This window comes from Anomaloglossus baeobatrachus, assembly GCF_048569485.1.
Source record: "Anomaloglossus baeobatrachus isolate aAnoBae1 chromosome 5 unlocalized genomic scaffold, aAnoBae1.hap1 SUPER_5_unloc_24, whole genome shotgun sequence".
NCBI lineage: Eukaryota > Metazoa > Chordata > Amphibia > Anura > Aromobatidae > Anomaloglossus > Anomaloglossus baeobatrachus.
In genome coordinates this window covers 13583-28174 of record NW_027441800.1, presented here as the reverse complement: position 1 = coordinate 28174, position 14592 = coordinate 13583, and the positions used below count along the sequence as shown (strand labels likewise).

Below are 14592 nucleotides of genomic sequence, written 5' to 3'. Positions count from 1 at the left end.
CATCAGAAAAATCACACAGGGGAGAAGCCATTTTCATGTTCAGACTGTGGGAAATGTTTTATTCAGAAATCAGACCTTGTAAGACATCAGAAAAAACACACAGGGGAGAAGCCATTTTCATGTTCAGAGTGTGGGAAATGTTTTATTCGGAAATCACACCTTGTTGGACATCAGAAAAATCACACAGGGGAGAAGCCATTTTCATGTTCAGACTGTGGGAAATGTTTTATTCAGAAATCAGACCTTGTAAGACATCAGAAAAAACACACAGGGGAGAAGCCATTTTCATGTTCAGAGTGTGGGAAATGTTTTATTCGGAAATCAGATTTTGTTTGGCATCAAAGATCTCACACAGGGGAGAAGCCATTTTCATGTTCAGAGTGTGGGAAATGTTTTATTCAGAAATCACAACTTGTTGGACATCAGAAAAAACACACAGTGGAGAAGCCATTTTCATGTTCAGAGTGTGGGAAATGTTTTATTCGGAAATTTCAGCTTGTTGAACATCAGAAAAAACACACAGGGGAGAAGCCATTTTCATGTTCAGAGTGTGGGAAATGTTTTATTCGGAAATCAAACCTTGTTAGACATCAGAAAAATCACACAGGGGAGAAGCCATTTTCATGTTCAGAGTGTGGGAAATGTTTTATTCAGAAATCACACCTTGTTGTTCATCAAAGATGTCACAGAGTGGAGAAGCCATTTTCATGCCCAGAATGTGGTAAATGTTTTACTAGGAAATCAGGTCTTGTTTACCATGAAAAAAAAATCACACAAAATACACCATTTTTATGTTGTGAATGTGGAAAATGTTATTGTCAGAAATCACATCTTGTTAAACATGTGAAGAAGCTGCAATAATTGAAATGTGTAACTGGTAAATCAAGTCTTGCCGACAATCAGAAAACCACCAGAGCGGAGCAGCCTCTCTTGTTTTCAGAATTTGCCAAATGTTTTTTGTATCATTAATCAGGTCCTGTTGTCAGATGAGTCACATGGGAGAAGCCATCATGATGTACTATAATTCAAAGGGTTTATCCAAAAATCAGCTACAATTGCTCAAGTAAGAATTGGTGAGGGAAAGAAAAAATCTCTCTCTTTTTAAACTCATCGTATTTTTCGGACCATAAGACATACCTAGGTTTTGAAGGAGAAAAATAGGGAAAACGATTGAAGCAAAAATGTTGTCATGACGCACTGTTATGGGGGATCTGCTGCTGACACTGTTACAGGGGTAATATCCCCCAGTTTCTAGTGCAATGTGTTTGATGACTTTCCCCTTAAATAGTGCTTATAACAAATCTGTGGCTGCTTTTATTATTTACTAAAACAGTGAAGAGCCACAGATTAGTGAATTTTTTAAATATAATGCAGTGCCAAAAGTGTCCCTAATGTCCCCCAAAAGGAACTTCCAGGTTGTGAGATCCCACAACCCTCAGCGATCACTCTCACAGTGAAAGAGTGAGCTCTACGACCCCAGCTCTGAAGCATCCTTCTTAACCAGTTCAGTAAAACCTTAAAAAAATATGTGACCGTGCTGGATTATTTGAGAGAGCAGTGTCTCGTGCTTAGAGCTTGGTAGTACGTGGCCGTAAAGAGGCGTGGCTACGGGACCCGGTAGTTTAAGAATGTTGAAAAATACCAGTGGTTTAACGATGCCATAGAACTGTTAGGTATTGGTATTTTCGTTTATTGTTTTTCACAGTTTGTTATTTTCCATATGGAAAAGGTTAGTGAATAAGTGCATAGTCAATCAGGGTTTAAATTAATGCAGAAGTTACCTAATTTGCAACCAGATTCTTTACAGTGTATACACCCGGTACATGGACTTTGTTATATATATATATAACAAACATAGTAAAAATGGACCATTTTCACAGGACTGGCGTGATCAACACGAACTTGTGTATTGTACATAGTTGCACCTCCTGTGCCAACCAGAGTCATCTAACACAAGACCTGGGACCTTAACCTGGTCATGGACCCGTGGATAGGTATCCAGAGGTCAGGTTGTTTGGGTGGCGGGTTATTGGGATCCGGGACATTGGGACTGGACTGTCGCAGGAAGGGGCTGCAACAGAGCAGGTTGAGTCCCCGCTACTACTGAAACTGGTAGCGTTCCACCGTTGGGAGATGAACTCTTAATAAAGTTTAGTAACATTTAAGTAACCAGCCTTCCTAATGTGGGATGTATTTGTAAGTAAATGTTTTACCCTTTTTTCTTCCAATTGAAAAAAAAAAAATAAACCTCTGATGTCCTGTAGGTCGGGGATGAGCTACGCTTAACCAAGGGGGAATGTGATGCCCAGGCCTATCAGGACGTCACCGGGTACTGTGCAATCTGCCCTTCTGTGCAGTATCCACCTCCTTGGTTACCGATCCCTAACCTTTGGTGTTGCCAAGAACAAGCTAATCAAAATCTTAGGAACACTCTGCACCACACCCACCAGACACACCAGTGGACGGCCTGAGTGGAATAGGGTCGCCCACTTGGGGGGTTGGTTAAGGGGGGATCAGCAGTGTCAGGAGCAGTTCAGTTGTGGAGTGACTCTCGAGAGGAGAGGTTAGGAGCACGGCTCCTTGAGACTAATAGGTGACAGACGTTGGTCTGGACCTGGTAGGAGCTGGAACCCTGCTCGCAGGGGATCGTGACAAGGGGCACGGACTGTCAAGGAGGACAGCCGGCGGCCTTGTGCCATCTCCGGGCAGGGGCCAGGGCACGGTGAGGTACGTGACCCTAGGTCAGGGAGTAGCTTCAGGCGTCCTGACAATTTACCCGACGAGGACGGAGCCTTTAAGATCCGTTCTCCACCCACTCCAAAATCGGGGTACTAGCACAACGAGGGGGCTAGAACTTTCCACTACACGATCAAGAAAATCCCAAGCGTGAACCTTGAGAGCAAGCTCACCCAGTTAGCCATACTGGTGAGCGGGACCCGATTAGTTCTACACTAAAGGGACCAACTAGAAGACAAAGGTGCCAAGCAAAGGTCACAGACTAACAGGCAACACCAACAAGCACGGGATCCAGGCGTGCTCCCTCCCAGCGGCAGCGGTGTCCAGAACTTTGGTTTACTACAGTTGTCGGTGTCAGCGTTATTAGACTGAGTGAGTACGCAAGTGACCCTTATCCCCCAACGGCACCCTCCTGTCGCCTTCACCGAGTCCCGGGGCATTCCCCCCTACCCACGGAGGGGTTAAACACCTGGCTGCCCACTCCATCGCCACCGGATACTCCCATCAGCAGTGGTGGTATTCCCCCTTACCACACACCGTGGGTGGCATCACAAACTTTCCACATCATCCCCTTCAAATACACCCCCTTTTACTCGAGTGGCCGCACGACACCCAGGTCCGGAGAACCCTCGAGCCACCGTGGATCCGGATCCGAGCAGCCCGGCTGCTGACACAGGGGTGGTACATATGTAAATAAATATTCTTCATGCCTGTCTTTCTCTGTTGTTTATATGTGATGATTTTGCCTCAGAACCTCTGGAGTTGAGGCAGAGCTGTAGGCATTTCACACAAAAATAGTAAGGGGATGTCACAGAGGTGTCACAGCCGGTGGACAATCCAGTGGCAAAAGTGTTGGAAAATCCCAGAGGTTTGCAGAACGTGTTGTTAACTGACAGTTCTCTGTTAATGCAGCAGCGGACTCTATGACTCTGGGAAACTGTCAGTGTGCACACTATGAGAACTTAGAAGGCTGCAGTCACAGAGTAACACATGGAGTGACTGCAGACTCATTACAAACTTGGACAACCCCTTTAATGCTCCTAACAACATAAATAAAACATAGTGACCTTTAACTTGTCACATGGCACAAGACTTTATTAAAGAGATAGTCCACTACTTTAACATTGAAGGCCTTTCCTTAGGATAGGTCACCAATGACTGATTGGTCGGGGTCTGGCACCTGGCTCCCCAGCCATTTGCCTGTTCTAGGTGCCGTGTCGGTGATGGCCGGAAGTGCTCAGTTATGGATCTGCTCCGTCTTCTGATAGTGGCAGCAGTCTACTATTAAAATCAATGAGGTGGATGTGGAGTACCCGGCCGCGGACACTTATCAGAGGACGGAGCAGATTCAGAAATAAGAATTTCCGGCCACCTGCACCAAGAACAGCTGATCAGTGGAGGTCCCATTTCACTCACATAAAGCCTGCTTTACACGTTGCAATTTCGCATACGATATCGTATGCGATTTGCAACGCCCCCATCGTATATGCGGCACGTTCAATTTGTTGAACGTGCCGCACAAACGATTAACCCCCGTCACACATACTTACCTTCCATACGACCTCGATGTGGGCGGCGAACGTCCACTTCCTGGAGTGGGAGGGACGTTCGGCGTCACAGCGACGTCACACGGCAGCCGGCCAATAGAAGCGGAAGGGCGGAGATGAGCGGGATGTAAACATACCGCCCACCTCCTTCCTTCCGCATTGCCAGCCGGGAGCTGCAGGACGCAGGTAAGCTGCAGTTCATCGTTCCCGGGGTGTCACACGCTGCGATGTGTACTACCCCGGGTACGATGAACAACTTGACGTTCAATTCGTCAGGAATGAATGACGTGCATGTGAGGAACGGTTTTTCGTTCAATCGCAATTGCACATCGCTGTCACACGCTACAACATACTTTACCAAGCCAGGGAAGGAGTCTTGCGAGGATAATTTGCATATTCCCAGTGCCTTCTGGGATAAGTGAAGAGTCACCGCGAGCTCAAGGAGAACCGGGTTTTGGCCGTTACAGCCGGAAGGAAGACTTCTGAAAGCCAGGGAAGGAGTCTTGCGAGGATAATTTGCATATTCCCAGTGCCTTCTGGGATAAGTGAAGAGTCACCGCGAGCTCAAGGAGAACCGGGTTTTGGCCGTTACAGCCGGAAGGAAGACTTCTGAAAGCCAGGGAAGGAGTCTTGCGAGGATAATTTGCATATTCCCAGTGCCTTCTGGGATAAGTGAAGAGTCACCGCGAGCTCAAGGAGAACCGGGTTTTGGCCGTTACAGCCGGAAGGAAGACTTCTGAAAGCCAGGGAAGGAGTCTTGCGAGGATAATTTGCATATTCCCAGTGCCTTCTGGGATAAGTGAAGAGTCACCGCGAGCTCAAGGAGAACCGGGTTTTGGCCGTTACAGCCGGAAGGAAGACTTCTGAAAGCCAGGGAAGGAGTCTTGCGAGGATAATTTGCATATTCCCAGTGCCTTCTGGGATAAGTGAAGAGTCACCGCGAGCTCAAGGAGAACCGGGTTTTGGCCGTTACAGCCGGAAGGAAGACTTCTGAAAGCCAGGGAAGGAGTCTTGCGAGGATAATTTGCATATTCCCAGTGCCTTCTGGGATAAGTGAAGAGTCACCGCGAGCTCAAGGAGAACCGGGTTTTGGCCGTTACAGCCGGAAGGAAGACTTCTGAAAGCCAGGGAAGGAGTCTTGCGAGGATAATTTGCATATTCCCAGTGCCTTCTGGGATAAGTGAAGAGTCACCGCGAGCTCAAGGAGAACCGGGTTTTGGCCGTTACAGCCGGAAGGAAGACTTCTGAAAGCCAGGGAAGGAGTCTTGCGAGGATAATTTGCATATTCCCAGTGCCTTCTGGGATAAGTGAAGAGTCACCGCGAGCTCAAGGAGAACCGGGTTTTGGCCGTTACAGCCGGAAGGAAGACTTCTGAAAGCCAGGGAAGGAGTCTTGCGAGGATAATTTGCATATTCCCAGTGCCTTCTGGGATAAGTGAAGAGTCACCGCGAGCTCAAGGAGAACCGGGTTTTGGCCGTTACAGCCGGAAGGAAGACTTCTGAAAGCCAGGGAAGGAGTCTTGCGAGGATAATTTGCATATTCCCAGTGCCTTCTGGGATAAGTGAAGAGTCACCGCGAGCTCAAGGAGAACCGGGTTTTGGCCGTTACAGCCGGAAGGAAGACTTCTGAAAGCCAGGGAAGGAGTCTTGCGAGGATAATTTGCATATTCCCAGTGCCTTCTGGGATAAGTGAAGAGTCACCGCGAGCTCAAGGAGAACCGGGTTTTGGCCGTTACAGCCGGAAGGAAGACTTCTGAAAGCCAGGGAAGGAGTCTTGCGAGGATAATTTGCATATTCCCAGTGCCTTCTGGGATAAGTGAAGAGTCACCGCGAGCTCAAGGAGAACCGGGTTTTGGCCGTTACAGCCGGAAGGAAGACTTCTGAAAGCCAGGGAAGGAGTCTTGCGAGGATAATTTGCATATTCCCAGTGCCTTCTGGGATAAGTGAAGAGTCACCGCGAGCTCAAGGAGAACCGGGTTTTGGCCGTTACAGCCGGAAGGAAGACTTCTGAAAGCCAGGGAAGGAGTCTTGCGAGGATAATTTGCATATTCCCAGTGCCTTCTGGGATAAGTGAAGAGTCACCGCGAGCTCAAGGAGAACCGGGTTTTGGCCGTTACAGCCGGAAGGAAGACTTCTGAAAGCCAGGGAAGGAGTCTTGCGAGGATAATTTGCATATTCCCAGTGCCTTCTGGGATAAGTGAAGAGTCACCGCGAGCTCAAGGAGAACCGGGTTTTGGCCGTTACAGCCGGAAGGAAGACTTCTGAAAGCCAGGGAAGGAGTCTTGCGAGGATAATTTGCATATTCCCAGTGCCTTCTGGGATAAGTGAAGAGTCACCGCGAGCTCAAGGAGAACCGGGTTTTGGCCGTTACAGCCGGAAGGAAGACTTCTGAAAGCCAGGGAAGGAGTCTTGCGAGGATAATTTGCATATTCCCAGTGCCTTCTGGGATAAGTGAAGAGTCACCGCGAGCTCAAGGAGAACCGGGTTTTGGCCGTTACAGCCGGAAGGAAGACTTCTGAAAGCCAGGGAAGGAGTCTTGCGAGGATAATTTGCATATTCCCAGTGCCTTCTGGGATAAGTGAAGAGTCACCGCGAGCTCAAGGAGAACCGGGTTTTGGCCGTTACAGCCGGAAGGAAGACTTCTGAAAGCCAGGGAAGGAGTCTTGCGAGGATAATTTGCATATTCCCAGTGCCTTCTGGGATAAGTGAAGAGTCACCGCGAGCTCAAGGAGAACCGGGTTTTGGCCGTTACAGCCGGAAGGAAGACTTCTGAAAGCCAGGGAAGGAGTCTTGCGAGGATAATTTGCATATTCCCAGTGCCTTCTGGGATAAGTGAAGAGTCACCGCGAGCTCAAGGAGAACCGGGTTTTGGCCGTTACAGCCGGAAGGAAGACTTCTGAAAGCCAGGGAAGGAGTCTTGCGAGGATAATTTGCATATTCCCAGTGCCTTCTGGGATAAGTGAAGAGTCACCGCGAGCTCAAGGAGAACCGGGTTTTGGCCGTTACAGCCGGAAGGAAGACTTCTGAAAGCCAGGGAAGGAGTCTTGCGAGGATAATTTGCATATTCCCAGTGCCTTCTGGGATAAGTGAAGAGTCACCGCGAGCTCAAGGAGAACCGGGTTTTGGCCGTTACAGCCGGAAGGAAGACTTCTGAAAGCCAGGGAAGGAGTCTTGCGAGGATAATTTGCATATTCCCAGTGCCTTCTGGGATAAGTGAAGAGTCACCGCGAGCTCAAGGAGAACCGGGTTTTGGCCGTTACAGCCGGAAGGAAGACTTCTGAAAGCCAGGGAAGGAGTCTTGCGAGGATAATTTGCATATTCCCAGTGCCTTCTGGGATAAGTGAAGAGTCACCGCGAGCTCAAGGAGAACCGGGTTTTGGCCGTTACAGCCGGAAGGAAGACTTCTGAAAGCCAGGGAAGGAGTCTTGCGAGGATAATTTGCATATTCCCAGTGCCTTCTGGGATAAGTGAAGAGTCACCGCGAGCTCAAGGAGAACCGGGTTTTGGCCGTTACAGCCGGAAGGAAGACTTCTGAAAGCCAGGGAAGGAGTCTTGCGAGGATAATTTGCATATTCCCAGTGCCTTCTGGGATAAGTGAAGAGTCACCGCGAGCTCAAGGAGAACCGGGTTTTGGCCGTTACAGCCGGAAGGAAGACTTCTGAAAGCCAGGGAAGGAGTCTTGCGAGGATAATTTGCATATTCCCAGTGCCTTCTGGGATAAGTGAAGAGTCACCGCGAGCTCAAGGAGAACCGGGTTTTGGCCGTTACAGCCGGAAGGAAGACTTCTGAAAGCCAGGGAAGGAGTCTTGCGAGGATAATTTGCATATTCCCAGTGCCTTCTGGGATAAGTGAAGAGTCACCGCGAGCTCAAGGAGAACCGGGTTTTGGCCGTTACAGCCGGAAGGAAGACTTCTGAAAGCCAGGGAAGGAGTCTTGCGAGGATAATTTGCATATTCCCAGTGCCTTCTGGGATAAGTGAAGAGTCACCGCGAGCTCAAGGAGAACCGGGTTTTGGCCGTTACAGCCGGAAGGAAGACTTCTGAAAGCCAGGGAAGGAGTCTTGCGAGGATAATTTGCATATTCCCAGTGCCTTCTGGGATAAGTGAAGAGTCACCGCGAGCTCAAGGAGAACCGGGTTTTGGCCGTTACAGCCGGAAGGAAGACTTCTGAAAGCCAGGGAAGGAGTCTTGCGAGGATAATTTGCATATTCCCAGTGCCTTCTGGGATAAGTGAAGAGTCACCGCGAGCTCAAGGAGAACCGGGTTTTGGCCGTTACAGCCGGAAGGAAGACTTCTGAAAGCCAGGGAAGGAGTCTTGCGAGGATAATTTGCATATTCCCAGTGCCTTCTGGGATAAGTGAAGAGTCACCGCGAGCTCAAGGAGAACCGGGTTTTGGCCGTTACAGCCGGAAGGAAGACTTCTGAAAGCCAGGGAAGGAGTCTTGCGAGGATAATTTGCATATTCCCAGTGCCTTCTGGGATAAGTGAAGAGTCACCGCGAGCTCAAGGAGAACCGGGTTTTGGCCGTTACAGCCGGAAGGAAGACTTCTGAAAGCCAGGGAAGGAGTCTTGCGAGGATAATTTGCATATTCCCAGTGCCTTCTGGGATAAGTGAAGAGTCACCGCGAGCTCAAGGAGAACCGGGTTTTGGCCGTTACAGCCGGAAGGAAGACTTCTGAAAGCCAGGGAAGGAGTCTTGCGAGGATAATTTGCATATTCCCAGTGCCTTCTGGGATAAGTGAAGAGTCACCGCGAGCTCAAGGAGAACCGGGTTTTGGCCGTTACAGCCGGAAGGAAGACTTCTGAAAGCCAGGGAAGGAGTCTTGCGAGGATAATTTGCATATTCCCAGTGCCTTCTGGGATAAGTGAAGAGTCACCGCGAGCTCAAGGAGAACCGGGTTTTGGCCGTTACAGCCGGAAGGAAGACTTCTGAAAGCCAGGGAAGGAGTCTTGCGAGGATAATTTGCATATTCCCAGTGCCTTCTGGGATAAGTGAAGAGTCACCGCGAGCTCAAGGAGAACCGGGTTTTGGCCGTTACAGCCGGAAGGAAGACTTCTGAAAGCCAGGGAAGGAGTCTTGCGAGGATAATTTGCATATTCCCAGTGCCTTCTGGGATAAGTGAAGAGTCACCGCGAGCTCAAGGAGAACCGGGTTTTGGCCGTTACAGCCGGAAGGAAGACTTCTGAAAGCCAGGGAAGGAGTCTTGCGAGGATAATTTGCATATTCCCAGTGCCTTCTGGGATAAGTGAAGAGTCACCGCGAGCTCAAGGAGAACCGGGTTTTGGCCGTTACAGCCGGAAGGAAGACTTCTGAAAGCCAGGGAAGGAGTCTTGCGAGGATAATTTGCATATTCCCAGTGCCTTCTGGGATAAGTGAAGAGTCACCGCGAGCTCAAGGAGAACCGGGTTTTGGCCGTTACAGCCGGAAGGAAGACTTCTGAAAGCCAGGGAAGGAGTCTTGCGAGGATAATTTGCATATTCCCAGTGCCTTCTGGGATAAGTGAAGAGTCACCGCGAGCTCAAGGAGAACCGGGTTTTGGCCGTTACAGCCGGAAGGAAGACTTCTGACAGCCAGGGAAGGAGTCTTGCGAGGATAATTTGCATATTCCCAGTGCCTTCTGGGATAAGTGAAGAGTCACCGCGAGCTCAAGGAGAACCGGGTTTTGGCCGTTACAGCCGGAAGGAAGACTTCTGACAGCCAGGGAAGGAGTCTTGCGAGGATAATTTGCATATTCCCAGTGCCTTCTGGGATAAGTGAAGAGTCACCGCGAGCTCAAGGAGAACCGGGTTTTGGCCGTTACAGCCGGAAGGAAGACTTCTGACAGCCAGGGAAGGAGTCTTGCGAGGATAATTTGCATATTCCCAGTGCCTTCTGGGATAAGTGAAGAGTCACCGCGAGCTCAAGGAGAACCGGGTTTTGGCCGTTACAGCCGGAAGGAAGACTTCTGACAGCCAGGGAAGGAGTCTTGCGAGGATAATTTGCATATTCCCAGTGCCTTCTGGGATAAGTGAAGAGTCACCGCGAGCTCAAGGAGAACCGGGTTTTGGCCGTTACAGCCGGAAGGAAGACTTCTGACAGCCAGGGAAGGAGTCTTGCGAGGATAATTTGCATATTCCCAGTGCCTTCTGGGATAAGTGAAGAGTCACCGCGAGCTCAAGGAGAACCGGGTTTTGGCCGTTACAGCCGGAAGGAAGACTTCTGACAGCCAGGGAAGGAGTCTTGCGAGGATAATTTGCATATTCCCAGTGCCTTCTGGGATAAGTGAAGAGTCACCGCGAGCTCAAGGAGAACCGGGTTTTGGCCGTTACAGCCGGAAGGAAGACTTCTGAAAGCCAGGGAAGGAGTCTTGCGAGGATAATTTGCATATTCCCAGTGCCTTCTGGGATAAGTGAAGAGTCACCGCGAGCTCAAGGAGAACCGGGTTTTGGCCGTTACAGCCGGAAGGAAGACTTCTGAAAGCCAGGGAAGGAGTCTTGCGAGGATAATTTGCATATTCCCAGTGCCTTCTGGGATAAGTGAAGAGTCACCGCGAGCTCAAGGAGAACCGGGTTTTGGCCGTTACAGCCGGAAGGAAGACTTCTGAAAGCCAGGGAAGGAGTCTTGCGAGGATAATTTGCATATTCCCAGTGCCTTCTGGGATAAGTGAAGAGTCACCGCGAGCTCAAGGAGAACCGGGTTTTGGCCGTTACAGCCGGAAGGAAGACTTCTGAAAGCCAGGGAAGGAGTCTTGCGAGGATAATTTGCATATTCCCAGTGCCTTCTGGGATAAGTGAAGAGTCACCGCGAGCTCAAGGAGAACCGGGTTTTGGCCGTTACAGCCGGAAGGAAGACTTCTGAAAGCCAGGGAAGGAGTCTTGCGAGGATAATTTGCATATTCCCAGTGCCTTCTGGGATAAGTGAAGCGTCACCGCGAGCTCAAGGAGAACCGGGTTTTGGCCGTTACAGCCGGAAGGAAGACTTCTGAAAGCCAGGGAAGGAGTCTTGCGAGGATAATTTGCATATTCCCAGTGCCTTCTGGGATAAAGTGAAGCGTCACCGCGAGCTCAAGGAGAACCGGGTTTTGGCCGTTACAGCCGGAAGGAAGACTTCTGAAAGCCAGGGAAGGAGTCTTGCGAGGATAATTTGCATATTCCCAGTGCCTTCTGGGATAAGTGAAGCGTCACCGCGAGCTCAAGGAGAACCGGGTTTTGGCCGTTACAGCCGGAAGGAAGACTTCTGAAAGCCAGGGAAGGAGTCTTGCGAGGATAATTTGCATATTCCCAGTGCCTTCTGGGATAAGTGAAGCGTCACCGCGAGCTCAAGGAGAACCGGGTTTTGGCCGTTACAGCCGGAAGGAAGACTTCTGAAAGCCAGGGAAGGAGTCTTGCGAGGATAATTTGCATATTCCCAGTGCCTTCTGGGATAAGTGAAGCGTCACCGCGAGCTCAAGGAGAACCGGGTTTTGGCCGTTACAGCCGGAAGGAAGACTTCTGAAAGCCAGGGAAGGAGTCTTGCGAGGATAATTTGCATATTCCCAGTGCCTTCTGGGATAAGTGAAGCGTCACCGCGAGCTCAAGGAGAACCGGGTTTTGGCCGTTACAGCCGGAAGGAAGACTTCTGAAAGCCAGGGAAGGAGTCTTGCGAGGATAATTTGCATATTCCCAGTGCCTTCTGGGATAAGTGAAGCGTCACCGCGAGCTCAAGGAGAACCGGGTTTTGGCCGTTACAGCCGGAAGGAAGACTTCTGAAAGCCAGGGAAGGAGTCTTGCGAGGATAATTTGCATATTCCCAGTGCCTTCTGGGATAAGTGAAGCGTCACCGCGAGCTCAAGGAGAACCGGGTTTTGGCCGTTACAGCCGGAAGGAAGACTTCTGAAAGCCAGGGAAGGAGTCTTGCGAGGATAATTTGCATATTCCCAGTGCCTTCTGGGATAAGTGAAGCGTCACCGCGAGCTCAAGGAGAACCGGGTTTTGGCCGTTACAGCCGGAAGGAAGACTTCTGAAAGCCAGGGAAGGAGTCTTGCGAGGATAATTTGCATATTCCCAGTGCCTTCTGGGATAAGTGAAGCGTCACCGCGAGCTCAAGGAGAACCGGGTTTTGGCCGTTACAGCCGGAAGGAAGACTTCTGAAAGCCAGGGAAGGAGTCTTGCGAGGATAATTTGCATATTCCCAGTGCCTTCTGGGATAAGTGAAGCGTCACCGCGAGCTCAAGGAGAACCGGGTTTTGGCCGTTACAGCCGGAAGGAAGACTTCTGAAAGCCAGGGAAGGAGTCTTGCGAGGATAATTTGCATATTCCCAGTGCCTTCTGGGATAAGTGAAGCGTCACCGCGAGCTCAAGGAGAACCGGGTTTTGGCCGTTACAGCCGGAAGGAAGACTTCTGAAAGCCAGGGAAGGAGTCTTGCGAGGATAATTTGCATATTCCCAGTGCCTTCTGGGATAAGTGAAGCGTCACCGCGAGCTCAAGGAGAACCGGGTTTTGGCCGTTACAGCCGGAAGGAAGACTTCTGAAAGCCAGGGAAGGAGTCTTGCGAGGATAATTTGCATATTCCCAGTGCCTTCTGGGATAAGTGAAGCGTCACCGCGAGCTCAAGGAGAACCGGGTTTTGGCCGTTACAGCCGGAAGGAAGACTTCTGAAAGCCAGGGAAGGAGTCTTGCGAGGATAATTTGCATATTCCCAGTGCCTTCTGGGATAAGTGAAGCGTCACCGCGAGCTCAAGGAGAACCGGGTTTTGGCCGTTACAGCCGGAAGGAAGACTTCTGAAAGCCAGGGAAGGAGTCTTGCGAGGATAATTTGCATATTCCCAGTGCCTTCTGGGATAAGTGAAGCGTCACCGCGAGCTCAAGGAGAACCGGGTTTTGGCCGTTACAGCCGGAAGGAAGACTTCTGAAAGCCAGGGAAGGAGTCTTGCGAGGATAATTTGCATATTCCCAGTGCCTTCTGGGATAAGTGAAGCGTCACCGCGAGCTCAAGGAGAACCGGGTTTTGGCCGTTACAGCCGGAAGGAAGACTTCTGAAAGCCAGGGAAGGAGTCTTGCGAGGATAATTTGCATATTCCCAGTGCCTTCTGGGATAAGTGAAGCGTCACCGCGAGCTCAAGGAGAACCGGGTTTTGGCCGTTACAGCCGGAAGGAAGACTTCTGAAAGCCAGGGAAGGAGTCTTGCGAGGATAATTTGCATATTCCCAGTGCCTTCTGGGATAAGTGAAGCGTCACCGCGAGCTCAAGGAGAACCGGGTTTTGGCCGTTACAGCCGGAAGGAAGACTTCTGAAAGCCAGGGAAGGAGTCTTGCGAGGATAATTTGCATATTCCCAGTGCCTTCTGGGATAAGTGAAGCGTCACCGCGAGCTCAAGGAGAACCGGGTTTTGGCCGTTACAGCCGGAAGGAAGACTTCTGAAAGCCAGGGAAGGAGTCTTGCGAGGATAATTTGCATATTCCCAGTGCCTTCTGGGATAAGTGAAGCGTCACCGCGAGCTCAAGGAGAACCGGGTTTTGGCCGTTACAGCCGGAAGGAAGACTTCTGAAAGCCAGGGAAGGAGTCTTGCGAGGATAATTTGCATATTCCCAGTGCCTTCTGGGATAAGTGAAGCGTCACCGCGAGCTCAAGGAGAACCGGGTTTTGGCCGTTACAGCCGGAAGGAAGACTTCTGAAAGCCAGGGAAGGAGTCTTGCGAGGATAATTTGCATATTCCCAGTGCCTTCTGGGATAAGTGAAGCGTCACCGCGAGCTCAAGGAGAACCGGGTTTTGGCCGTTACAGCCGGAAGGAAGACTTCTGAAAGCCAGGGAAGGAGTCTTGCGAGGATAATTTGCATATTCCCAGTGCCTTCTGGGATAAGTGAAGCGTCACCGCGAGCTCAAGGAGAACCGGGTTTTGGCCGTTACAGCCGGAAGGAAGACTTCTGAAAGCCAGGGAAGGAGTCTTGCGAGGATAATTTGCATATTCCCAGTGCCTTCTGGGATAAGTGAAGCGTCACCGCGAGCTCAAGGAGAACCGGGTTTTGGCCGTTACAGCCGGAAGGAAGACTTCTGAAAGCCAGGGAAGGAGTCTTGCGAGGATAATTTGCATATTCCCAGTGCCTTCTGGGATAAGTGAAGCGTCACCGCGAGCTCGAGGAGAACCGGGTTTTGGCCGTTACAGCCGGAAGGAAGACTTCTGAAAGCCAGGGAAGGAGTCTTGCGAGGATAATTTGCATATTCCCAGTGCCTTCTGGGATAAGTGAAGCGTCACCGCGAGCTCGAGGAGAACCGGGTTTTGGCCGTTACAGCCGGAAGGAAGACTTCTGAAAGCCAGGGAAGGAGTCTTGCGAGGATAATTTGCATATTCCCA

At 50.4% G+C, this 14592-nt stretch overlaps 1 protein-coding gene across 1 annotated transcript in view; it reads left to right on the top strand.

Moving 5' to 3' along the window:
* LOC142259063 (uncharacterized) overlaps window positions 1-1729 on the top strand; it is a gene marked incomplete at its 3' end in the record, with an annotated part of 29978 nt that extends 28249 nt beyond the window's left edge. Inside the window, exon 8 of the mRNA XM_075331587.1 lies at window positions 1706-1729. Coding sequence (XP_075187702.1) covers window positions 1706-1729 — 24 coding nt within the window. The remainder of the gene's footprint in view (window positions 1-1705) is intronic.
* Window positions 1730-14592: the final 12863 nt, after the last annotated feature.